Below are 25,604 nucleotides of genomic sequence, written 5' to 3' on the forward strand. Positions count from 1 at the left end.
GGCACATAACATTCCTACAATTGAATATACTGTAACTGAATAGTAAATACAGTAATTCCCTCCAATTTCTGTCTCGCTATTTTTTACCAACTTTGTGCTTAACAACTTGCTAAGAATAAGAACAAAAATTAAAAGGTAAGGCTTACATTTATACATTTTTATCAGAAATTTGTACGTATGTACCAAAAATTCCATAACTCCCCCCCTGCAAACATTCGTGAAAAGTGTTCTTTCAACAGCATGTATATGTTGAGAAAAGCTCATGGTCACAAAGTACAACAAGTACCCATCATTTACTCCAGGCGTTCAGTGTGCATGCCGTCATTTTCATGGCACAAAATTATTCGCTCCAGTAAAGTAAAGGACTGCTTGAGAGGAGGCCCTACAAGATCTTTGTGGAAGAATTGCACAACCTATCTCCTTTGCTTTGATATAGCAAGGTCGCGAAGAAGATCTTTCAATTTTTGGCTGAACATTACCTTTTAAGAAAGGATTTAAATTGAATCTGTCTAGGTTGAAAAAGGCTATGGTGCCTTTAACTAGCAAATACACTAGGAGGATGGAAGTTCCATCATGGAACTTTGATCCACCTTTTTGGAAAATGAATTTATTATGCTCGTGAATATTTCTTAATAATTTTACCGGAAAAAATGTATTTTAGTAAGATTGACTCTGGAATCCTCTCTAAACAAAGTGACACTTCAGCACATTAAACATTTAGAGCACGTACATACAAATACAAATAGCAATAAGAATGACATTTGTGGACGAAATTAACAATTTGTAAAAAAAGGCTGACTAATTGTGTGACTTTGCTTAAAGTTTCTAAATTTTTCTGTCTTTTTGCGATTTCGAAAACAACCCAGACAGATTTTCTTAAAAATATTTTTAGAGGGGTGACGTAACGGGTCTTGTAAAACCTCAATTTTAAAAAGTTAACATGATCGCATTATTTTGACATAATAGTAAAATATAATTTAGTGTGAAACAAATACGTAAACGTATACTATATTTTTGAAATAAATTGAGATTTTAAATTGTATTTAAGTGCGTTACATCTTTGTTATGAATAGAAGACTCCGATAAGTCGATTCGACTAATTCTCTATTCTACACTACGTTATTGCAATTAATTTTTATTATTTTAATTTGTTATTTAACCCGAATTCTTTTTCTGTTGGTTTTAACAAAAACTGTAAATTAATTTTAATGATTAAATTATTGGAAATAGTAATTTTGAAGAGGTTCAGTCATTATTCGTGACAGACACCTGTTGATGGTTGCTTTCTGGAGAAGCATTCGATGTTTACAACCTGTAGGTTGGTGATTCCCGTGTGTTTTGGTGTTAAGGCAATGGATCGTTTTTGAAAGCTAGATTATTAAATTAAAGCTCAATTAATTATACTTTTTCATTTTAATTATTTGTTTATGTGGTGTAATTGAATATTTTGTAGTTTTGGAAATTAGTTCTTCCCTTTTACTATTTTATAGCTTTTCTCTAAATGAAGAATTTATAATGCTAGAGTTAAATAAAAGGAATAACTTTAATAATTTGTTAATAACTCAAGCATATTTTATCCGTAACATTTATAGAAGTTTTTTAAAATTTGATAACAATTCATTTGAGAACATCTACGTAGCTAAGTGTGATTTGTCCAGAAATTTATTCAGAAGACGGAGAATTTAAACTAAAGTTTATTGACAAGACCTTCTTTTAAAAACCTATTGTAAGAATTTATTTTCTTCTTTCTCTTTGTAAATTTCATTAATAATTGTTAAAATATTGTATTAATATAATGTCCCTCTCATAATGTACTAACTTGAAACTTGACTTCTTGACACATTCTTTACTCTTAAGTTTTTTTTAAGCACATCAGACTTTTAGTTTTTGTGATCATTTTTCCTTAGCTTGTCCATAAATTTATAAATCGTTGATTTGCTATTAATTTCAATTCTATTTTAGGTGGGGTGTGGCTGACATATGAGCTTTCGTTTTAACTTCATAAAATGTTATGGGGATCGTTATGATCTGGTAAGTGTTTTTTATTTATTTTTTAATTTTGATGGTGTAAGAAAGTCTTCATATTGTACTTCTTTAGGTATTCGGTACTCAATGAAAAGGATTTTATTTTTCATCATAGATATTTCTTTTATTTACTTTTGTTTCTTAACGTTTTTCGGATGGGCTTATTTGGCAATTTTATTATAGCTTGTTCCTAAAACCAAATCCTATGTTAACGGGAGGCATTAATCAATTATTTCGTTCAAATTGTAGAAAAAGTGGCAAACTCTTAATTAGCAACTTAATTTCATTTCTTAAACTCAGATGGATTTTCTCAACTTCTAGAATAATTTTAATTATTCAATTTATTTATCTAAATTATTTTTGCAATAGAATTTGTTTTTAATTATTTAAAGCGTGTCAACATTTGAGGTTATTGGCGCCCGGAGCTTGTTCAGTGCTATCCGGCCTCCGGACAGTGTTCTCTCATTACAAACAACACTGTAATCCATCAGTGGACAGTGAGCTGTAAGAAGCTCCTAAGAAGAGAAAATCTAAAGGTCAGCAGCTGGATTTTAACCCGAGACCTTCGCGTGAGAATTCTATACGCTAACCGCATAGCTAATCCCTTCCCTTGTAATAGTAATTATTTTTCTTTCTTTTGGTAAAAAAAATCTACAATTCTAACTATTCATGGATTGAATAGTTGATTTGATCTTGTTATTGTCTCCTACGATCCAGTTGTCCACAGGCGGTTTTCTGTAAGTTGCTACAAAAAGGATCTAAGCAGATCTCTGAGGGGTTTCCTCCTTTGCTTCTTCGCTTCTTTGGTTTTCCTCAGCCTAATCGCAATAGTTATAGTTTATCAGGATCTTCCTACTTAAGTACCAGGGCACACCCTTTAACCACAATCAATCTGGCATAGTAATATACTTTCAGAGATACCAATCAGTCACAGAAGATAGTAATTTTTTACCCAAACTCCCGACAACTAATTAAGTCCTGAGAGGTATATTCTTACTACAGTAAACCAAACCAATCCTCCCTCCATCACACTCAAGTCCACTAGCCTTGTGAAGAATCTTCCACAGGAGCAATATATTCCTTTAACCAACACAGTTTGTTAGAACTCCTCTCTACTCTAGAATATCATTCTAACCTTTTCAGTTTCCTATGAAAAATAACCACTTATGAAACTTCCTCTCATTCCTTAGGTCGCAGACCTATCCTCTTTTTATATTCTCCTTAAGAAGTTGAGTGGTAGATCTTGAGGAACCAATTTTTCCCTACGAGTGTGAGAAACTACTTGATTTTTATTAAAAAGGTGCATAATTCTAGAAACTTTTGTTAAAATTTGTTGTGGTGGAGACTTTTTATCTTTCCTATTGTTATTTTAGTCATTGAAGATATATAATATAAATAAACAAAGCTGTGTAGCAGTAGGAGTGCAGCTCTGTATCTTACATCACAGTCCCACTGGCCTGGCGCTTTATGAATTCTGTTTAATTCCATTATTAAAAACTACATTCATTGATTAATGGTGAAAATTCACGTACTTCTACAATTTATATTATGTTGTTAAATGTCCAAGTTCATTAAAAGACTATTTATTAAAGGAGTCTCCCGATCAGAATAAAAAGATCGCTATCTTCTCTCGAAGGTCAAGATAAGATTAATATAAGAAACGGCTATGTCTGTAAAATAATTTATATTATTAAAAGCGAATTGGACGTTGGCAAAATTACTTTGAGCAAATTATTACAGAATTTAGAGCAATGATTGATGCTAAGGGGCTTACTCATAAAGAGGATTTGGATGAGCTAGAAACTCGTGTTTTCTGCCTTACAAGATTAAAATAGATTTTTAAGAAAAACTGTTGAATGATGGTTCTAGTGTTCTCGACCGTTGTTGATTGATGATTTTGGGGAATATTGAGGTGCGGTCATAAATACAAAAACAAATTTTGTTACTTCATACCAACGTTTCGGTAAATTTATTACCATCTTCAGGGTTTGTACAAAAGAAATATTACGCTAGTATAGATATAGATTGAGAACCATAAAAAAATAAACAAATTAATTTTTTTTTTACATTAAAACATATATTAAACAACCCTTATACAACTGTCCTACCGGACAGTTTTAATAAAAAAATAAATAAATATTTGAAATGACTTACATTGTTTTAGCTTGTTTCGAAAAAAACAATCGGAAGCAGAAAGCTGTGTGCTTGTTAGAAAATCACTGCTTAATAGTAGCGGAGTGCCAAATAATAATATATTTTGTTTCTGTAGAAAAATGTTAGACCGTAGGAAAAAAAAAAATTATAGAACTATTGCTAAAACACTTAAAACCATTAATATTTTTTTCAGGAAACTTACAAGACTGTAATGGCTGCAGCAGACAATGCAAATGAAGAGATTCTAAAACAAGGATTGATGATTAAAAGGTCTCAGAATAAAAAACGATTTACACCGCTCAATTACAAGCAGCGTTGGTTTGTACTTACAAGACGGCATTTCACATACTACGATACAGATTCTGATGTGCGTACTGATATTATTTATTGAATTAATTTAAACAGCAACAAAAAAATTAATAAATTCTGACATATACTAACTTTGCATGGGTGATTGGTTTTTATTTGTAGTAAAAAATTATAATAAATAAAACATACTTAAACACTTATTTGTGTGACATATTAAATTGTTGACAGATGTTAGTTTTATTCGTTATTTCCTTAGCCATTATTTGCACTCCTGTCAGAATTTCGCCTCTCACAATGATCATCTTAACTATGGTTTCGCAAAAGTCCTAAATTTATTGTAAAACATACTAACATACAGGCTAGTGTGAAACACACACAACTTTTTTACTATTTCCAAAAATTCTATATTACAATTTTTGTCTTCTAATTTGAAATTTTTATTAAATTTTGTTAACTTTAATATTACATAGGAAAAAAAAAATTGAGAGAAGCGTAACGTAAAGTCTAACGGGCCTTTTTAGAGTAGTATGACGCGATATAAACTTATAATTTTAGTGAAGAAAGTTGTGCGAATGTTCACACCAAATTTTTGTTTCTCACATTTATAATCACTTCGGTAATTTCTAAGTTTTGCCCGCTTTATATTTAGGTTATAGAATATTTTAAAGTAGACTTATATTTATTTATTAATTTAGAAAACGGAAAGGAGATTTTGTTTGCCCGGAAAAATGTTTGAATTAAAAGTGATAGGTAGCTAGTGTGCATACTGAATTTAGAAAATATGTAGAGCTGAAAACAAAAAATACACAGTTAAGCGGCCTTCTTCTAGTCGATCGATTTATACCAGATTCTTGTTGAAGGAAATTCGAAAATTGCGTGAAAACATTGCTTGCTGTTTCTATTAACGAAAGTAAATATTAAACCCTAAGACTGCCTCGGACATCAACTTCAGTCAAAAGTAACCTAGATAATATTGATGCCAACAAGCGTTTAGTAAAAATTCGAATATAGAAATTCCGTAAATTAGAAGTTTGAGATTCAGTAAGAGAAAGATGTGTGAGCAGAGTATTCCAACCAAATTTCTTCTATTTTCGCAAGATTATTACTTTCTCACATAAGAGAAGTATGTGTTTACAGGATTATATTTAAGAAATCATGTTTTCACCTTAAATAAATATTTGGATATGCCCAGAACGTTATAATACATTTTTTTGGCGAAAATTTGAGTTTGTTGTACTTAAACAAACAAACGTGTGTGTTTGTGTTAGAATAGTCGAAAAATCGCTAGAAGCGAAAACATATTTCCTTTGTAAAAGTAAATATAGTGACTCGTTCATATTTACGAGATTGTGTTTTCATCGTAAATAACGTGCCTTGAAATGCCTGAAAATTAAAAAAATGCTTTTTAAGAGCACCTTCTGTTTGTATGTGTTGATTTATGTGACAAAATGTCGCGTTAACATGATATACCTAACTATCAACATTGCTTAAGATACTACATTTTTTTAGTTAAATCCATGTAGAGAAAGGTTATCTTTTCCTCCTGGTAACTTCGAGTACTAAGAGCCACGTAAAGCCTATTGCTTTTTTTTTGGAAGCACGATTGCTGGAATATTAATTTCAGGAAAGGAGTTCTGAGGTCAAAGGAACCATTGCTATCCCATTAAAGTACGAAAGTTACTTTACGGTCCTTGTCAGCCCAACTGATTGCGAATAAGAGTTTTACATGAAAGATTTCTGAAGTTAAAAAAAGAAAACATCTTCACCTTTTCCGTCTAGACTTGGGATACAAGAGAGTTATTGTTTATGTACTTAATCTGACCTCGGAAAATTGACCCCATCCGATTAGGGTGGGTCATATTTATGACTTTTACATTATTTAGAATATTCGTAAATAATTATTGGCGTATATAAAAATAAGAACTAGAAATTAGTTCTAAATAATTACTAAATAATTAATTATTTAGACAAAAAGTAAGAATGTAGAAATTAGTAATAAAAACAAAATGTTCGCTTCAAATACAAAAGTAAATTAAAATGATAATTTTTCTCATAGATTAATAATATCTTGTAGTGGAAGCAATTTATGTGGTTAATACTACTCAGAACTAAGTATTAATACCTTTTTTGTTTGTTATTATTATTCAATTAATATGATTGCCCTTCGCGTTAGAGAGTTATGCCAACAATGCTATTTCTTTTCCACTATCTACCTTAAGAATACATGGAAATTTTTCATCGGATATACTTGTAAAACCAGACAGTTTGGAGAGATGATACAGAAATGATAAGACATTTTGAAAGTCCTGGCTCTTGTTCTGTGAGTGTACTTATCAAAATAATTCAACACATAGGACTTTTAATGCAATTATTACCGTTGCAATTTATAAATTTGCTGAACACTAAACGTAAAGGATTGCATTGCCCTTACCATTTACTGAAAGTTATATTAAATGATATTTTCTTGATTATCTGATTTGAGAAAATATTGAAGCTCTATGTTAAGTGGTACATAGAGATAAAGTTAGTTCGTAAGTGTTCCAAAATTGTCTTGAAAGTTAGACTTGAGAACTTTAGTTTTTTCAATTCTCCTTTTATACATATACTTTAACTGTTTATACAAATAATACATTATTTATTTTTAAAATTTTTTGTGGTTTAGTTCTGTTAACATGAAATTTTTATTAAAGTTTACTAATAGACAAGTCTACCTGAAAGAACCAATTAAGTTCTGAATCTGGCGATGTTCATGAAGCTCTTTTAGCTTATTGTTACTAAGGTATCATTTTTATATAAAACATTTTATTGTATGTTTGTGTGTGTGTGTGTGTGCGCGCGCGCGAGTTTGGAGCTTTTTAAGAATGTTTAATTGTCGTCGAAACTAAAGTGAGGGAAGAATGCAGAAGACGCTAACTAAGAAAGTAGACATTACGAGACCCAATTTTAAATCTTAGCCAGAATTTTTGACTGCAATCCTTACTAGCTATATTTATGTGACAATGCAATCCTTTACGTTTAGTGTTCAGCAAATTTATTAATTGCAACGGTAATAAATGCATTAAAAGACTTATGTGTTGAATTATTTTGAAAAGTACACTCACAGAACAAGAGCCAGCTGATATCGCCAGTACCCTTCTTTACAGAGGGAGTGGTTGAAAAATCAATAACTGTCTAGCAACACTCCTGTTATTACTACTATTACTGCTTTTGTTAACGTTTAAAATAGGAACAGTTTATTATAACTTACTTTTATAATTTCTATAATATTTATTAAAAATAAATAAATTATTTAATATTTGTTTATACAAAAACATATAAGTTGGGTGGATTCGTGTGAAATACAGAGCAACTACCCAGGGTGCAGTTCTCAGCTTGTGGAGTTGATCACTAGTCTAGTTTGGGTGAGTCCTTCGTCCTACTTAGTGTCCGGTATTTAATTTCATACTGACATATTTCACTGTGTCTCAGGTATACAAATTTTAATTTATTAATACAAAAATTGTGTTATTTAAAATAATAAATGACTAGAATTAAAAAAAAGTTTTATTAAAAAGTTATTTTAAATGAGAATACTTTATTAAAATAATTGTCCTAGTTTGTACAGATTTTTGACGAATCATTTGAATAAAATGACCTACTGTTGTTTAAAAAATATATAATTGCCAATTTTCACTCGATATGGTAGCAAATTTACAAATACTATCTGAATTAGATATTTTATTCAATATAGTGTGTAAAAAAAAGATAAAGACGTTTCGTGGACTTACTAAAAAGCCGTCCCCACATATTGATGTTTATGGAAGATATTATATCTATACTTAAAATCTGTATCATGTTTCGTACGTGTCTCTTATATAGTCTTATCAATCTCTGATGCACTGCAATCATGATAAGACAAGGTTTTTTCCAACAACTACCTCCTGCAACCCCCCCCCCCCCGGTCGGTTGCCTTAGAACACCATCTGTGTACTTACATGTTCCACATATCTGCTTAAACCTCTCCGAGCTATTCCAAATGAGACATCGCTCGAGGCCGCCGACCCCCTCTCCCTTGATTTCCGTACAGCATTTTCCTCGGCAAGCAACTCAACCCCATGCGTTTTAACCATTAAGAGACCATTATTTATTGAAAGCTGGGAGAACCGGGTAATACGTAATTTTTCACCCTCTTTTTTCACTCGTAAATTCTTCCGGGGAATTTCCTCCCCTAAAAATTCAGAATTCTCTCAACGTCTTCAGACAATGCCCACGCCTCGTACGCACAAGCAAGAGCGGGTAATCAACAGCTTCGCATTCCATGTCACATGTTTTCATCTTTTGTTTTGTTGGAAAAAGTTATTAGTAAAGGACGTGATTGCGTCCTCCCTATACAAGACACGTAATTTGGTAGTTGCACGTAGCCCCAGCCTGAAAATTGTTCAATTATTTTACTTGGGATTACTAATCTAGTCCTAACTCAATTAGATTTAACATTTGTTTCGATCCAAGGCACACTTATATTTAGTGAGGAGAAATTAACTAATGTTGATATTGGTGAGGAGGGAGTTTTGACTTTCCCATACTAAATGAGAAAAGTAGATTTACGATCTTCTTAGATTTGTGATATCGAGTTGTTACCGGAAACTTAAGATTTTGTGGTCCACTGAGTCTGAAAAGTGATTTTTAGAAATTGGAATTTCCCTCACTCACACATGCATACACACATGAAGAGGGAGAGAACATTCTAGTTATAAAAGAAACATTGTAGACTAAACAAACTATATTTCATTTGCTTATCCAAATGATATTGTATTTATTTACCTAATTTGGAACTTGACCGTAACTTAGCAAAAAATTTCTTCGAAGGAAAGTACGCTTTACAGAGTGGTATGTTCAGTTTTTCGATATTTTTCTAAAATCGCTTTCGATTTCTTTTAAACATGACTTTCATTTGGCTCACATAGTTGTACAATGTTCATTTGAAAAATTGGGTTAAGACCACTTTCGATGGAGTAGGTTAAGAAGACTTCTCATTAAACTGCTATAGTAGTGAATCTTTAGTCTTATCGTTTATATAATATTAGAAAGGATCAAGTATAACGCTAAAAATCCGAATTTGAAAAAATTGTACCGAGAGTACCACTTTATTGTTAAATGATTTTTTTTAATTTGTGATTTTCTCGAAATTGACTGCTACAATTTTATGTAAACTGATTAACATATTAATAGATCTATAATTGTATTACAATCTCTTTTTCAAGGAAAATTCATTTAAGGGTAATGGAGGGAGTACGTTTTTCTCTAAAGTGACATTTCAGAATAATTTATTGTAGCACGAACAGTGTAGTGTTCGAATGGAATACAATATTTAAGGGGGAGTGTGCCAAACAGTCACAGACACTACGATGCACAAGCATCTAGGTAAAATACGAGGGTCGTTTGAAAAGTCCGTGCATAGAGATAGGTTATGTTTAGTTAGTAGCATCTCTTGGAAGAACACACACCAAGTTTCAGCCAGATCGGTCTATTTCTTTGTGTTTGGCATTCGTTTGAATCGAGGAAGTCGAGTGATTTTCAAAAAATGGACGAAAAAGAATTTCGTGTGTTGATTAAACACTACTTTATGAAAGGCAAAACGCCTCAGGAGACTAAAGAGAAGCTTGATAAACATTATGGTGACTCTGCACCTTCGATTAGAACAGTTTATAAGTGGTTTCAAAATTTTCGGAGTGGCCATATGGGCACAAGTGACGCTGAACGTTCTGGACGCCCTGTTGAGGCTACTACTCCAGAAATCCTTGATAAAATCCATGATATGGTGATGGATGACAGAAGAGTGAAGGTGCGTGAGATTGCTAGTGCTGTGGGCATCTCGAATGAACGGGTACAAAATATTTTGCATGAACATTTGGACATGACAAAGCTATCCGCAAGATGGGTGCCGCGATTGCTCACGCTTGACCAAAAACGAAATCGTGTGAAGTGTTGCAAGGACGGTTTGCAGCTGTTCCAGAAGAATCCGCAGGACTTTAAGCGTCGTTTCGTCACTGTGGATGAAACATGGATACATCACTACACTCCTGAGACCAAAGAACAATCTAAACAATGGGTTACCAAGGGGGAATCTGCGCCAAAAAAGGCGAAAAAAGCGAAAGTTTATGGCGACTGTCTTTTGGGATTCGCAAGGGATAATCCTCATCGACTATCTGGAAAAGGGTAAAACTATTACAGGTGCATATTATTCATCGTTATTAGACAGTTTGAAAACCGAGCTGCAAGAAAAACGCCCACGATTGGCCCACAAAAAAGTCCTTTTCCATCACGATAACGCACCAGCTCACACCTCAGCAGTTGTAGTCGCAAAATTAATGGAAATAGGGTTCCAACTCGTTTCACATCCCCCTATTCTCCAGACTTGGCTCCCTCGGACTACTATTTGTTCCCCAATATGAAGAAATGGCTGGCGGGAAAAAGATTTTATTCAAACGAGGAGGTGATTGCAGAAACGAATGGCTATTTTTCAGACTTGGACAAATCCTATTATTCGGAAGGGATCAACAAACTAGAGCAGCGTTGGACGAAGTGTATAAGCCTAAAAGGAGACTATGTTGAAAAATAAAAAAGGTTTACCCCAAAAAATTAAGTAGTTTTTATTTTTGCACGGACTTTTCAAACGACCCTCGTATATTTAAAAAGTCAGAGTTCGAAGGCAATATAAATGCTTAATTGTTTGAATTATGATAATTTATATGAGTTTTCACCATTTCTTTTTCGTTTCAATGATAAAAAAGTATTAAAAGGTACTAAAAAATTGTTCTTTTTTTAACTGTAAGTTTTTAATTCCCCCTTTTCAAATTTTCTTAATACATTGTTATTCGGACCGCGGTAAGCATTTCAAACTGGTTTAGACTAGACGTTCATTTGATGAGATTTGTGGAGCAGTGGTGTCTTATTACTGCTAACCCGAAAAGCCATGAGCGCTTTTACTAGGCAGACATCCCACCATCTTCTAAAAGTAAAAATCTGACGTGAAAACTCTCACGACTTTCGTAAGGTTATCTTTATTCTTATAACTTGATGGTTAAATGACTTCAACAGATGGTCACTATAATAAAAGTACTTTTGAAGGAAGTGTGACACCTGGAACGCTTCATAAACTTATTCAACAATAAAAAAGAAGAGAAAAAAAAGCTTAAAATTCCAAGACTTGGTGAGAAAAGTTTTTTTTTCGTTGAGCGAGTCCTTTCTTTTCTTAATGAAGCTATCCTTTGAACTGAAATATTTATCTACTGCTTCATCTTGAATTAGAGGTCCAAATTTCTCTCTTAATTGCTGTATCGGCACTCGCTGATAAGAGTGGCTAGATATTTCAAGTGGCTTTGCGTAGCACACACTTTAAGCAGGAACCTATCTAGTGAGGGTATCTAAAATATTTTATGTCAGCCTTGTATACAGGACTAACACAGTAACCTTTTATTCGTTTAATGTTTATATACTGCTAGTGTATTATTTAAAATTAATTTTCAGGCAGTGTGTGAAGTAATATTTTTAATTTTAATAAATTTGACTCTTCTGCATATTTTAATACAGAAAAAGAAAGAACGTGGAAGAATCCAAGTGAACTCAGTGAAGGTAGTAGAAGAAGCAAGTGTATTGGATTTAGGAGGTGAAGGTTCTGTGCCGCAGGGCTTTCCCTTACAAGTAGGTTATGTAGAAGCTGGACAAGATTACATCTTATATCTATTGGCGAGGGATACCCAGGAGAGAGATGATTGGATCAACTCTCTTCGAACCGGTAAGTGTGCTTGAAATTTTTTTTTAATTATTTAAGACGCGTCAACATCTAAGGTTATAGGCGCCAGGAGCTTTTTTCAGTGCATTGCCGGCCTCCGGACAGTGAGTTGTAAGAAGCTGCTAGAAAGAGAAAATCTAAGGGTCAGCAGCTGGATTCGAATCGCCTAGCTAATCCCTTCCCTGTGCTTGTAATTATTTCATCTTACCATGTCATTAAAAATGTATGTGAAAAGTAAATATTAAAAAGCTTGTGTGGTATTTTATTCCTCAAAATAATAACAACAATAACAGTAACATTAGGTTGCTAATGACCGCAGTAGACATGTGCCCGTAAAAATAAACAAATGAAAAAATAATAAGAACATTATCGAAGGATAGGATTAGCGCAGTGGTAAATGGACTGTTTTCCTTAGCAGATAATCCGGTTAGAATCCAGACGTACGGATTTCGTACTTTCATCCATTACCAGAGGTTGATTTATCAATAATTGTAGAGTTTAACTTCTTATCACAAAGCTTCATCACCCCGTACACTTACCAACTGCATTATTGTAGTCAGAACGAACACTAGCTTTGTAAATGGTTTTAAATACTCTAAGTGTTAAAACATTTGCGAAACTCGTAAAATTAAGTTGCCGGAAATGAAGTTTTTAGAAATTCATTTCTAATAAAAAAAATGATCTAGCCTTTCTTGAAAAAGATTTTAACTGAATAAATAATTACAATTAAAAATTGTTCATACAAGTTTGGGTTGGTGGAAAACAAAATTATTTGTTTTGCTTTAATGAGAGAAAGATTTACATCCAAGCAAAATTATTTTTACAACAACCTAATAGTTCATAAGCAAACAGGATAGAAGACACACCAACTTTATAACAATGTAAAAATATTATATTATCAATAAGCCCTGAAGATGACATAGTCCCTTGGTCGAAAGCTCGGCAAAATAATAGAAAAAATCATGACTGAAATTGGCAATATTCTTTCTTTCCAATAGTTTTTATTCATCTGCTAGTCCTTGCTTTATGTTGAACAAATGAAATAAGAACTATCTATTTCAGCATGTGGCGAAAATACTGACGTGAGTTCCACGTATCATTCAGGATTGTGGAACGGAAAACGCTGGTCTTGCTGTAGGTCTTCAGTGAGGAACGCAGCAGGTTGCTCTAACACCACTCCGTGGACGACCGCTGGACAGCTAACATTAAATACAAGTTCAGGTAAATAAAAATAATAGTTTCGTTTGATTATTTTTTCAATTCATTAGAAAAAGTATTTTGGTCTTGCATAATTTCAATTTTTAATCTTCATTTGAAATGCAAGTTAGGAGACTCCCAAAGTGAGTACCAAAATGTAGGTTAACATAACTCAAAAACTGAAAATAGCAAAAATTTCAGATTCTATTTTTGGTTTAGGTACAAATAGGGATCTGACAAAATTCTTTGGGACAAAATCGATCGACCGGAATTGCTAATTTACTGAATCGATTCTTCTTCAGTTTCTGATTATTGTATCGAAAACGGCACTAACGATTTTCTTAAAACTTCTTATACTCATTAGTTGTATTTGTACCAACAACTTTTATTTTAACATTTTTCCTGGAGAAGTGTGAACTGATTTTCGAATTTGAAGAATAAATTATTACCTGAATCAAATTTCATACCAAATAAGAATCGAAATTAGTTGCCGAAATTTCTAGTTACGAGAAAATCGGTTCATTTCGTTAATATTGAAGTGAAACCAAACGTGCTATAGAAAAGTAAATTCCGTGAGAAATTCAAAATAGTTTCATAATCTAATTGTAAAAAAATTCTTACTATTTACTTTTTTTACTATTATTTTTGGCAGTTACCCCATCTACTCCAGTAATGCCGGGTGGACCATCAGCAGCAAAATTTAAAGTATGAGCCTCACTTTTATTTTTTTTTCATTTATGCATTTTTATAATTATTAATATTCCAATTGGCGTACATTTTATACTATTTTTAGGAACCAATGGTACGAACAAAAGTGGTAGTTGCACTCTACCCTTTTAAAGCAATTGAAGCTGGAGATCTGTCTTTAGAGAAGGTTAGCGTAATCTTTTTTGATAAATGGTTATAAAGTTACCAATTGTGTTAATTGTTTCCTCATATTGTTTAAGGGTGCTGAATACGAAGTATTAGATGATTCGCAAGAACATTGGTGGAAAGTGCGAGATTCACATGGGTCTGTTGGTTATATTCCGAGCAATTATGTTAAAGAAAAGGAATTGCTCGGTCTTCAAAAATATGAGTTAGTAGGACTAATTTTATTAGTTTTTTCAGATTACTATTACTACTCTTTTTCGTCAGTAGGAAGGGATCAAGATCTGTGTATCCATAGCTTTCCTGGCTTTAAGTGCTCTAAAAAAATCCATACAAGCTGAGTCTTAAGACACTCGGCCGTCTAAGATTCACAGCAAGCCGAACAAATCAGACAATAACTCTTGAAAGGGAAAGATATGTGCTTAGCCTAGTTCTTTAGAGATGTCTCCCAGTAAGGAATCTAACTAGACGTCTCACTGGTGAATGCTGTAAAGACTACGTTCTTTCCTGAAAGCTAGACTGGCATGCCTATGTCTAAGTAGGTCAGGGAATAGTATAGTGGAGAAAGGCGCCTAATTTGGCGAAGATATCCACTTTAATTCTTGAAATTTTTAAATGTCTTAAAAGAAAATCTTAGATAACCGGAGGACAAAGTGTTAAACCAAATCTCTCTGATACTTTAAGAAAGATCAAAAGAGTTTATCACTCCTCAAAAAAAATCCTGTTGGATGGAATTTATATTACCTTTCAAGATAAACATTAGAGTGATCATACAGGATATATGGCCAAAATACTTTAGCTGGCAGAATGCTCAGCCATCAGACAGACTTTACATGGAGATATTCCCCAACCGGTAGACTTTGGAAGCGATCTTATGAATTGAAAATATCGTAACCGTGGAGATTTTCTGAGTTTCGAATATTGCAACTGGAACTTATTGTTATAATAAATCTTCTTTTTCAGTATTTTTGGAACTCAGTTTCAGTAGTTAACGTAGTAGCTTAAAAGAGAATGGCTTGTAACTTAATATACTTTTTCTAGGTGGTACGTGGGCGATATGTCCCGTCAAAGAGCTGAATCTTTACTTAAACAAGAAGAAAAGGAGGGTTGTTTTGTCGTGAGGAACTCTTCCACCAAGGGATTGTACACTCTTTCACTTTACACAAAAGTGTAAGTTTATTTAACAAAAAATATAGATCGTATGTTCAGTTTCTGTTAGCTGAATTTTTAATTCCTTTCGTTTTTTAATTGACAGGCCACATCCCCATGTGAAGCATTATCACATTAAACAGAATCCCAGAGGGGATTTTTTTCTATCAGAAAAACATTGCTGCTCTACCATTCCAGATCTGATAAATTATCATCGACATAACAGTGGTGGTTTGGCTTCACGATTGAAAACTTCGCCTTGTGATCGGCCAGTACCTCCAACCGCTGGACTTAGCCATGGTCAGTTTTCTACTTCATCGCTTCGATAATTTGTATCAATATTTAGTTTTCATTAACACTAATGCTAAAAAGATGCGTATAGAAATTGACTATTACATCTAATTCAATGTGTAACTAAAAAATAAGTACAGATTGTAGTAGTTAATAAGGTGAACAATGTGGGTTCTACCTAAAAGTGATTGAACATAGCACTTAGCTCTGAGATGTGATACGCTAGATACTAGCAGGGACATAAAGATCCTTAAAAGAGAGGCTATTCCAATATTTCCATTGAGGGATAAACTCATAAATGTGTTTTTTTTAGAAGAGTTACTGTGAAGTATTAGGCATCCCTCTTTGCAAGCAACATTGATTTAGGGGGTTGCTGGGACAGCGTCGCCCGTCAAAAGTGTGTTTTTATTATTGAGAACTTAGTAGTGAAAGCGATTAGGATTTAGTAAGAAGTCAGAGTAGAATAAAATTTCTAAGCTTTAATTTGAGTTAAGGAAAAGTCATGGGAGTGTTCGCTACAGTTTATTTTTTTTATTTATTATTACAGATAAATGGGAAATAGATCCTGCAGAGTTAATGTTATTAGAAGAATTAGGATCTGGTCAATTTGGTGTTGTAAGACGTGGCAAATGGAGAGGCTGTATCGATACGGCTGTCAAAATGATGAAAGAGGGTACTATGTCAGAGGATGATTTCATTGAAGAAGCCAAGGTATAATTATTAACATTACTTGCAGAATATTGGACATCTCATCCACGGTAGTCTGCTATTTTTAATTTTATTATTTTTTATTAATTTTCTGTTCGTTGTTCTTTGGTATAAGGCGATCACGGATCTTCAGGATGTCTTGGCTAAATAGTTTTTAGGTTAAATAGCGATTTCACACGGCCGAGTATTTTAGCACTGCCGGAACTCGCACTTAGACTCACAGCAGTGTCCATTTTTAACTGTAAAACACATCTCCACAAAGCAGAAAATGTCCGGAAAGGATCTTGTTTTCCAGCACTGTTAAATTATGTGGAATGTTGATTATTCCATGTCTTCATTCTTCAGTTCTACATTTATTCCATTCGTTTACTAACTTTTACCAACCCTATTTTTATAATAATTTTTCCTATCTTAATTATTTCTTTAATTTATGTCTAACATCTAAGGTCATTGAGTACGTAGTTTTTACCAGTGCACTTTCTTTAAACTGTGCTTTTGTTGTAGACAACACTGTTGTCTCCACTAATCAGTGAGCTGTAAAAGGCTTCGTGGAAAAAAAAATTAAGATTGGAGGATTCGAACTTAGGATCACCTCGTGGGCTTCCAGTGCTCTAACCGCTCAACTGACCCCTTCCCTCCTTCCCTTATTAATTATTATTCCTCTCTTGCTGGAAGGGTTGTCAGAGGAGTCATCATTCACCAACACTATTCTTATAAAAAATTATTATTCTTATAATAGGTGCAGGAATTTTCAAAAGAAGGGTGGTTTCTTTCTGAAAGATTTTTGATCTTCGTCCAAAATTCGAAGTCTAGCCTGAGCCTCTCAACATATAATTATGAATTAATTTGTTTCGTGCTATATTTGGACCATAATTCTTTGTAAATATTAATTGAATTTTTTTTTTTTATATTTCACTGAAATAAAGTTATGCATTTTATCTCGTATTTTTCAAATTGTTTTCTGCGGTTTCGTTTCTTTATTAATTGGGAGAGTTTCTTTAAACGATTCGTTGATTCCACAACACATTTCCCTGCAGTACTGTCCAGAAATTATAGCAGTAATAATTTAAAATTATCCATGAGGATTATTTTAAGTAAAGGCCAATTCAAAAATGAATATTTGAACCTTTTCATTAATTATTTTTTAATCCATTCTAAAATGGTCAATTTATAAAAATGCAACTTTACTTTCTTCCTCCGGTATACAATTACTCACTAATTCTGACTTTATTATTTCATATTATATTATACGGCTTCGGAAGAATAATAATTGATAACATTTTAGGTTATGACAAAGCTACAACATGGAAATTTAGTGCAATTATATGGTGTATGCTCAAAACATAGGCCAATATATATTGTGACTGAATACATGAAGCATGGATCACTGTTGAACTATCTTCGTAGACATGAGAATACTCTTGGAGGAAATGTGGATCTCTTGTTAGATATGTGTATCCAGGTAAATGATTTTATTTGTTTTCTTGCTGCAAGTGGAAGTTCTGCATCCGAATATTTGTAAAGTATTCTTCGTATCCGATAAAACTAATTATTATTGCAACTAGCGCTGCCTGAAATACTGTGCTTATCTTAGTTAGCTTATCTTTGCTTACAGAAAATAAAATCATTGTTCGGATTAGCCCCAGACATTTATTACGTACTTTACTGCAATAAGTAGATTTCTATTTTTATTAATTATTTTTGTTCAAGGTGTGCAAGGGAATGGCGTATTTGGAAAGGCACAATTACATTCATCGTGATTTAGCTGCACGAAATTGCCTTGTAGGCTCTGAAAATGTAGTAAAGGTTGCAGATTTTGGATTGGCTAGGTAAAATTCTAGTTATTAACATTCTTCTATTCAGTATTCAAGTATTCAGCATTCTTCTAGACTCATTTATTGCCCCAATGTGTAGGAAAAATCATGGTTAATTTTTCAATTTGCAGGTATGTACTCGACGACCAGTATACCAGCTCAGGTGGTACTAAGTTTCCTATTAAGTGGGCTCCCCCGGAAGTCCTTAATTATACTCGCTTTTCATCCAAGTCTGATATTTGGGCATATGGTATGTATTAATTTTTATTATATTGCGGGTGTCGCAACTTGAACACTTGCTTTCATTTATTTTGGAAACATAAATCAACTTTCAGCATCAAAAAATTGTTTTCATTTCACGCCATATTTGACTTGTTGAAGGTTGAGTTATTTTACTTCATTTTTTATGAAATTCTCTCAAATGAACGAAGAGATCGTCTCCTTAATCTCATCATCAAACTGTTTTTAAAATGAGTAATGGCTTTGTATGTTGAATAAAAACATCATTGGTAAAAACTTGACAAAATAGCTACGCAGTTCAAAAAGGTGCCGATTCTGTTCTGAATCATATATTTCGTTTCTATACTTCACAATTTTTAACTTCAGACCCAGTAATAAAATGTCCCTTCTTTAAGTTTCTTAAAGTTTCACCAGTTGTTTCTAAGGAGTAATAATAACTATTCTCACCAAAACTTTATAACATCACCTGTTTCCCAAGTAAATTGTTCACTTTTAAACAACTTTTCTAAGTAATAAGCTTTAATTTGTTTATAGTGGCCTCTATTGGATTCAGTGAATGATAAAGTACGCCACAGGTGTTAAAGCCTATACATTTTTTTAAATAATTTAATAGTTTTAAAAGATGTATTTATCCAATTTTATAGGTGTATTAATGTGGGAGGTTTTTACATGCGGCAAGATGCCGTATGGCAGATTAAAAAATACGGAAGTTGTTGAACGAGTTCAACGCGGTATAGTACTGGAGAGGCCTAAGGCTTGTTTCAAGGAAGTTTATGATGTTTGTATGACATGAATAATATTTAGTTTTTAACCAGAAAGTACTGTTTTATTGAAAATGTTTATTTTTATTTTTGCTAGATAATGCGACAATGCTGGTCACATTGCCCAGAAGATCGCCCAACCTTTCGAGCGCTAAAAGATCAACTTACACTTGTTGGGCAAAGTATTACAGATTGACTAACCTGCTTTCGTGTATACTGTATTTGGGTATCATTAATCTAAAAAAAGTAACAGAATAAAGCAAGAAGATTTAATCTTAATGGCATATGTGCTGATTCTTTTAGGACTATTCACTGTCTCATCGAATTATTTGTGAGATGGCCACAGTTATCCCTAACAAAATTCGAATTTGTGATAGGTAAAAATGAGGAGCGGTCATTCTGTGTGATTTTTGTTTTTTTTAATTCTTAAGTCTGTTCGTTATCCTTTTAGTAATAATATAATGAATATTAATAGGTTAAGCTTTTAAATATTATAATATAATATATAAATTAAAGCTAAACCATTGTTACCCCAAAACAGCTATCGCCTGTCCCTCGCTTCCCACAATATCTCAACATCTAAACGTAATTGGTTTCAATTTGGCGCTTATGAGTAGTAAACAGTTTGCGCAGGCATCAATTCGCTCTGCTCATTCATTTATATAGTACATTACGAATTAAAATGTAAGAAATATATATCAAAATACTTTTCATCGCCATTAATTCACATGTAAAATTAACTTCTTTAATGTTTTTTTTTTCACAAGAAAATTAAAAAAAAACATTAATAATTTAAGGAAAAATTATTAAAATTACAATAAAGCTTGTTAAATTGTAGACTCAAAATGAAAAGTTTAGACAAGTAATAATCAAACCAAAATAATGTTATTTTAGTATGACGAATTTTTTGAAAATATAAGCAATTATTAATTTGAAATGACAGATTTCTGTCTATTTGACTAGAAATGTAATATTTTTTTAAAGTTTCTTGAGGTTTGGTCAATGGAACAACATAGACAGAAACTCTTCATGCAAGTCTCAAATTATAGTTCGTTCTTCATCATTGCCACGAAAAAAAAGTTTTTTTCTGAGTTGGGCTAACAGATTTAATAACTTTTTTCTTTTTTTCCACATCAACTTCTTTAGGTTATGAGTTATCGAGCCTAGAACCATCTACTGTTTTGATATGCCATTTGCGATTCGCTTTAGTAACAAACTGGAGGAGAAATGGTAATCTTTTTCCTGATCGTTACAATATTTTTGCCATCTTCTGAAGACTGCTGAACGCTTGTGCGGCACTAATATTGGGAAAGGGCACTTTCTGTAGCCTCTCTACTCAAGTGAGTAAAATCAAGTCGTATTGCCCAGTGAAAAATGAGACTTTCGTGATTATTTTCAAGTCTCGGTTTGCTCGTAACAGTACTTACAATATTCTTCCATTTGCTTTCTTCAAGTCCATTTTCTTGTACTCCCTATTATAATGCGATAAACTTGTGCAGTGTAATGGAAATTTGTGCCTTGTACCAACAATGCATCGCTATGACATTGTAGTCCAGCATTGTGCTTCGTTTCCGACGGGAAGCGTTCTGAATTTAGTTACATTTTTCATTGCAAACGAAGTATTATCAAAAAGCAAATCTTACTAAGGAAGATTCAAACTTTGGGGACAAATTATATCATTATTGGTACATTATACAATTTCTCCTTACCCCTTCACCTCTCATTCACATTGTAAAACTCACGTTGTAATGTTTAAAAAATGACGGAATCATTTTCCATCTCAACAAAATAGAAATGAACGGTCCAAATCTAGTTTGTCGTAATAGTGGTACTACTTGGCTCGGAACTAGCACGTAAAACATCAGAATTTAGATTTTATTAGACCGATTACTTAAGTAAAGCCGGTGTTTCTCTCTCTCATACGCACACAGGCCGAACCTCACAAAAAGAATTTCTAATTAATAACAAATGTGTTGGTTGAAAAATTTGATTTATAATTTATTAATAATTTTGAAAATGGGAAGTACTATACAAATGATTTTGCCAGTTTTTTGTAATAACCCAGGAAATATAAAAATGTATACTTTATATGTTAATGAATTAATCTACTTTAGCGAGCTAGTGTCAAATTTATACATTACTATTGATGGAAACTGTTTTTTGTTTTTTTTAATATAAGAATTAGCAAATTTTGTTTGGTTTTAGAATTGCTGCATTCCTTTGAATAAGTACTTTGCAGTTTAAATCATGTGATTAATTTAGTAAACATTACTAAGGAAATAATATTATTTCTTAAAAGTTTTTTTGATCTTTAATAAACAGGGTGTATATCAAAAGAAGGCTATTAATAACATGCTCCACCCACTTTTCTTGGAAAGTATGCTAAATATAAAAAATTAAGTCCAAATGGTACACAACTTAAAAAAAAAAAATGTTATTGTAAAAACAAATTTCCTTACTGTATCATTTTTTCTCTTGTTGTACCGAATTCGAAAAATGGTAATATTCGTGGAATATTCAGTTTTCTTGTCTTCTTGATAACTTTTTGAAGAATGGACTATAGACTTGGAGACATTTCCTATAATGAGCAGATGAAAATTCATGTATTAGTTATAATCCATGCCTGGAGCTACGACAAGATTATTGAAAAGTGGATGTTAAATCCAAATAGGGCAAAAATGTAGTAGGTTTTTATTAATTTCTCTTACTACTGGTAAGAGGACGTATGTATCGTAACTCATGTTTGAAAATACTAGCTTTAATGGAAATACACGTTTTGAAGACTATTGCGACCGAACAAGTGAACGGATTTTCGGAAAATTATCTTACCTCGTATGTGTGTTAAAAAATATTTTAAACAAAAAGCATCTATAAATGGTTTGTGTACCACCACGAAACGGACCGTAAGTTAGTGATCAAATTCCACCATTGAGAATAGTACTTATGAAATGTGTTTTACATCCGGTTGAAATTTTCTTGAAAACGGGTCCTAGTATTTTCTTAGAATTTTGTATATTCATTACAAAGATTTATTCAAAAAATTGTATATCTAATTTACATCTTATGTTAGTTCTGGAAAGGGATGGCTTAGTCATTCTTCCTAAGCCACTTAAAAAAATAGTGCCGATCAATATTCATATAATATTAGTGAGAATTAACTGAGTTGCTAAAATTCGAGAATCGAAGAAAATTGCTTGGACCTTAGTGTGAATCTCTTAAACAAAATTTGTTTTCCTTGGAACTGTATTTTAAGGTATTTTGTCGAAAGTTTTTTGATTCCCCACACGCTCAAAACTCACTTCACTTTAAAATACTTTTTTATGAAACTGAATCATCCAATATTTAGTAAAAATTTGATGTATGAAGATGTACCCTAGTACCTGAGAGCTGTGGTTACAGAAGGTTGCGTGAATATAAAAATTAATTTTTAAAAACTTTTTCGTACTTTGGAGATCTGTAAACGTATTCTTGACGAAAACTCAATTTTGAAAATTTTAAATTAGTAAGAGAAAGTAAAAATCTACTTTTCGAATTCATTAAAATAAAAAAATAAAATCCAATTTGATTTTTCGAAATTCTTTAATTCTCTAGCTTAAATAAAGAAGGTACCTAATGTTCACTTATCTAGAATCCTTGATAAATTATTGGTGTAATTTAAAATTTTGTTTTCTATCTTCAGTCCTTTCCAAGATAAGCGACAAATGGTTGACACATGTTAAAATTGCCACCTTGTGTACTGTTACAATGCAAGTTATGCATTTATACTATATATAATATACATGTATAAATATATACATGGGCGTAACCAAAATTGATAGGGCAAAAGTATGTATATCTGTAAAAAACTGGTGTAACACTCAACTTTCGCTTACTGTACATTTTCTAATCCATACAATGTTCAATAAATGTTAGGTGCCTTCAATATTATTGTTTCTCAACATTAAGAATCGGCACTATTGGAAAAAGCTATCAAGCTACCCAAGACACACAAAATCAGGAAAGAAAAAAACTAGAGTAAAGTGGTACTTCAGGTTGATTGTTTTTTTTTTTTTTAAATTATTTAACTTCTACTGTCGGATTTATTTTCATATCAATTTCATTACATTTAGAATTGTAATACTTGGAGTAAGGGAAATCGGCTGAGCTATCACTCCACATTTTCTTGCTCAGGTAACGCCAAAACGTTTATTTCTGGTGTAAATGACATTTTTAAATTTTCTATTTTTCGATAAGTTTTGTTACTAGCAGTAAGTTAAATTTTAAATTCGCAAAAGTCACTTGTGTTTGTTGTCTGTGGATTCGCTGGCCAGTAGCTGTAACTCTGAGTGTTGACTGTTGGTGATATCATTGTAACTGTGTCATTGTAGACCGGAGTTACCTAGTGAAGGGAAGAGGATTTAGCAATTTTTAAATCAACAAGGTCGCTTCTAGCTTACCATCAATACCTACCTAGTTTATAAATTGAACAAGGCCTCGTCAAAGAATTAGTTGTGTAATTTTCTTGGCTCTAGTTCTACAAACAAACAAGCTATTATCTTAGAATAACATGCGCACATTTTCCTAACTCTCTTTTCTTTCTATGAACTATTTGGATAAGAGATCTTTTATAGACTCGAGAGATTTTTCGACTCCCTTTACACTTTAATAGATGCCAAGATTTCTTAAGAAGCCTTCTGTACCTCTCCAGTTACGCCCAAGTGTATTATATATATGCGCATATAAGTGCTGTACATTTATAGTTAAATTTATATTCGTTGCATTTACATTAAAGAAGGCTGAAGTTATCGAATTTGTAAAATTTGTGTATAATTTATTTTACAGTTAATATATTTTGATGAGACCAAAAACTGACTTCTGTTAGAATCAGTTTATACGAGTTTAAGAATTTTATATTTTAATAATCAGTTGATCTTTTAAAATATAACTTGTTACCTTATCCAATTTTATATTATATTAATTTTGATTCTTTTATCATTGACCTAAACTTTTCTGGCTTGGGGCTAATTTGGGCTAAAAAGCTGCAGGTACAATGAAACTCCGGCTCATGTGCTCAGAATGCAGAATGCTCATATATCATAGGGGTGAAGTATGCCTCTCAATATCTCTGGAATCAGGAGTATACAGTGAAGTGTTGGATATGAGCAAATATGTTCACGGTTGGTGATGATTCTAGAGGTTAACGGCATATAGTTGCTTTAAAAATGGCAAACATGCGAGCGTCATGAATTAAGACAAATCTGGTGAGGAACACCTTTCTCAGTTTCTCCCGTTTACGTGATTATTTTTATTAATTTACCGCATTCAATATGAAACAGATTATGCACTAATTTCTGTGCAACATTGTTAAACCACTGAAAAACAAAAGAAAACCCGAAATTTGTTTGGTTCTTGCACTTTTTTCTTGTGAGGGCTAAGAGAAAGTAAATAGATATAAAAAGAGAAATTGTCATTGGATTTACTCATGAAAATCCCAACTACGTAAACTGTGAATCAAAGATAATTATTTCAGTTGTAGCCTGTTAGGCTCTATCACTCGACCAAAGAAGCCTCAAATATGTAAATTATGAGTCTTGAGAAGCCTAGTTTTGCGAAAAGTGATATCACTCATTCACAGTTTACATAGCAGGGATTTCTAAAAGTAAATACCTTCCAATTCTCTCTCATTTTTTTACATTCACCTTCTCCTCTTGAGTAAGAAAGTATGAAAATACGTCAAATGTAGTACTCTCAACAAATTGACCACTAGTTCATGTCAAAGATCTAATCTGATTGTTGCAAGATCCTTGAAGAGATCAAACGTGAACTTAGAACACTATTTAACCGTAGTCAAAATAAGAGCTAGAAAATTTCTAGAGAGAAATATTTCCGGAAAAAGGGAAGTGATTCAATAACATTTAATTGAAAAAATAATGTGATAAAACCAGTTATCAAAAACGACCTAATTGGATCTAACCTAAAGAACAATTGCTTAAATGGACGTTTTTAATGAAAAGAGCTGAAAGGAGAGCGATTGGAAAGTCTACTCTGGAGCATTTGGAATCACAAATTCATGAAGTGAGATCACCGTGATTTGATTAGGTTGTAAATTTGTTCCTGTTTTACGTTTAAGAGAAAAACCGGTATTAGAAAATCATTTGGGAGGGGGGAGTTCTACAAAAGACTTGAGAATTAATTTTTTGTATAAATAGATTAATCAAAACTGTAAGAATTGTATCATTGATAAGGTAATATATTGTTAGAAATGATTCATTTAAAAAATAACCATAGCTAGAATAAGAAATTTAGTTTACCCAACTGATTAACATCACTGATTAC

General features: G+C 32.5%; 1 protein-coding gene across 2 annotated transcripts; it reads left to right on the plus strand.

The window, feature by feature from the left end:
• The first annotated feature begins 48 nt into the window (after nucleotides 1-48).
• Nucleotides 49-19,758, plus strand: Btk (tyrosine-protein kinase Btk29A). Of its 2 annotated transcripts, none has more exons than XM_074143539.1 (16): nucleotides 49-135; nucleotides 1,963-2,031; nucleotides 4,373-4,546; nucleotides 12,058-12,262; nucleotides 13,322-13,480; nucleotides 14,109-14,161; nucleotides 14,250-14,330; nucleotides 14,404-14,534; nucleotides 15,368-15,496; nucleotides 15,582-15,775; nucleotides 16,314-16,477; nucleotides 17,760-17,936; nucleotides 18,185-18,303; nucleotides 18,420-18,538; nucleotides 19,173-19,306; nucleotides 19,387-19,758. In XM_074143539.1, the coding sequence occupies exons 2-16, from the start codon at nucleotides 1,981-1,983 to the stop codon at nucleotides 19,483-19,485; spliced, it is 1,989 nt and encodes a 662-aa protein (XP_073999640.1). In that variant the 5' UTR covers nucleotides 49-135; nucleotides 1,963-1,980; the 3' UTR covers nucleotides 19,486-19,758. The 2 variants fall into 2 exon arrangements, with proteins under 2 accessions (XP_073999640.1, XP_073999639.1); XM_074143538.1 differs by lacking the exon at nucleotides 49-135 and adding an exon at nucleotides 1,287-1,726.
• The last annotated feature ends 5,846 nt before the right edge of the window (nucleotides 19,759-25,604 follow it).

The sequence above is a fragment of the Rhodnius prolixus genome, unplaced genomic scaffold (assembly GCF_049639745.1).
Source record: "Rhodnius prolixus isolate KJV_2025 unplaced genomic scaffold, Rpr scaffold_12, whole genome shotgun sequence".
NCBI classification, from domain to species: Eukaryota; Metazoa; Arthropoda; class Insecta; order Hemiptera; family Reduviidae; genus Rhodnius; species Rhodnius prolixus.

Excerpts from the sequence above, each read along its gene's own strand:
- Btk (XM_074143539.1), top strand. The coding sequence starts at position 1,981 with ATGAGCTTTCGTTTTAACTTCATAAAATGTTATGGGGATCGTTATGAT. Across the intron at positions 4,547-12,057 it reads ACTACGATACAGATTCTGAT|AAAAAGAAAGAACGTGGAAG; the intron begins GTGCGTACTGAT and ends ATTTTAATACAG. Across the intron at positions 15,497-15,581 it reads CTTTCACTTTACACAAAAGT|GCCACATCCCCATGTGAAGC; the intron begins GTAAGTTTATTT and ends TTTAATTGACAG.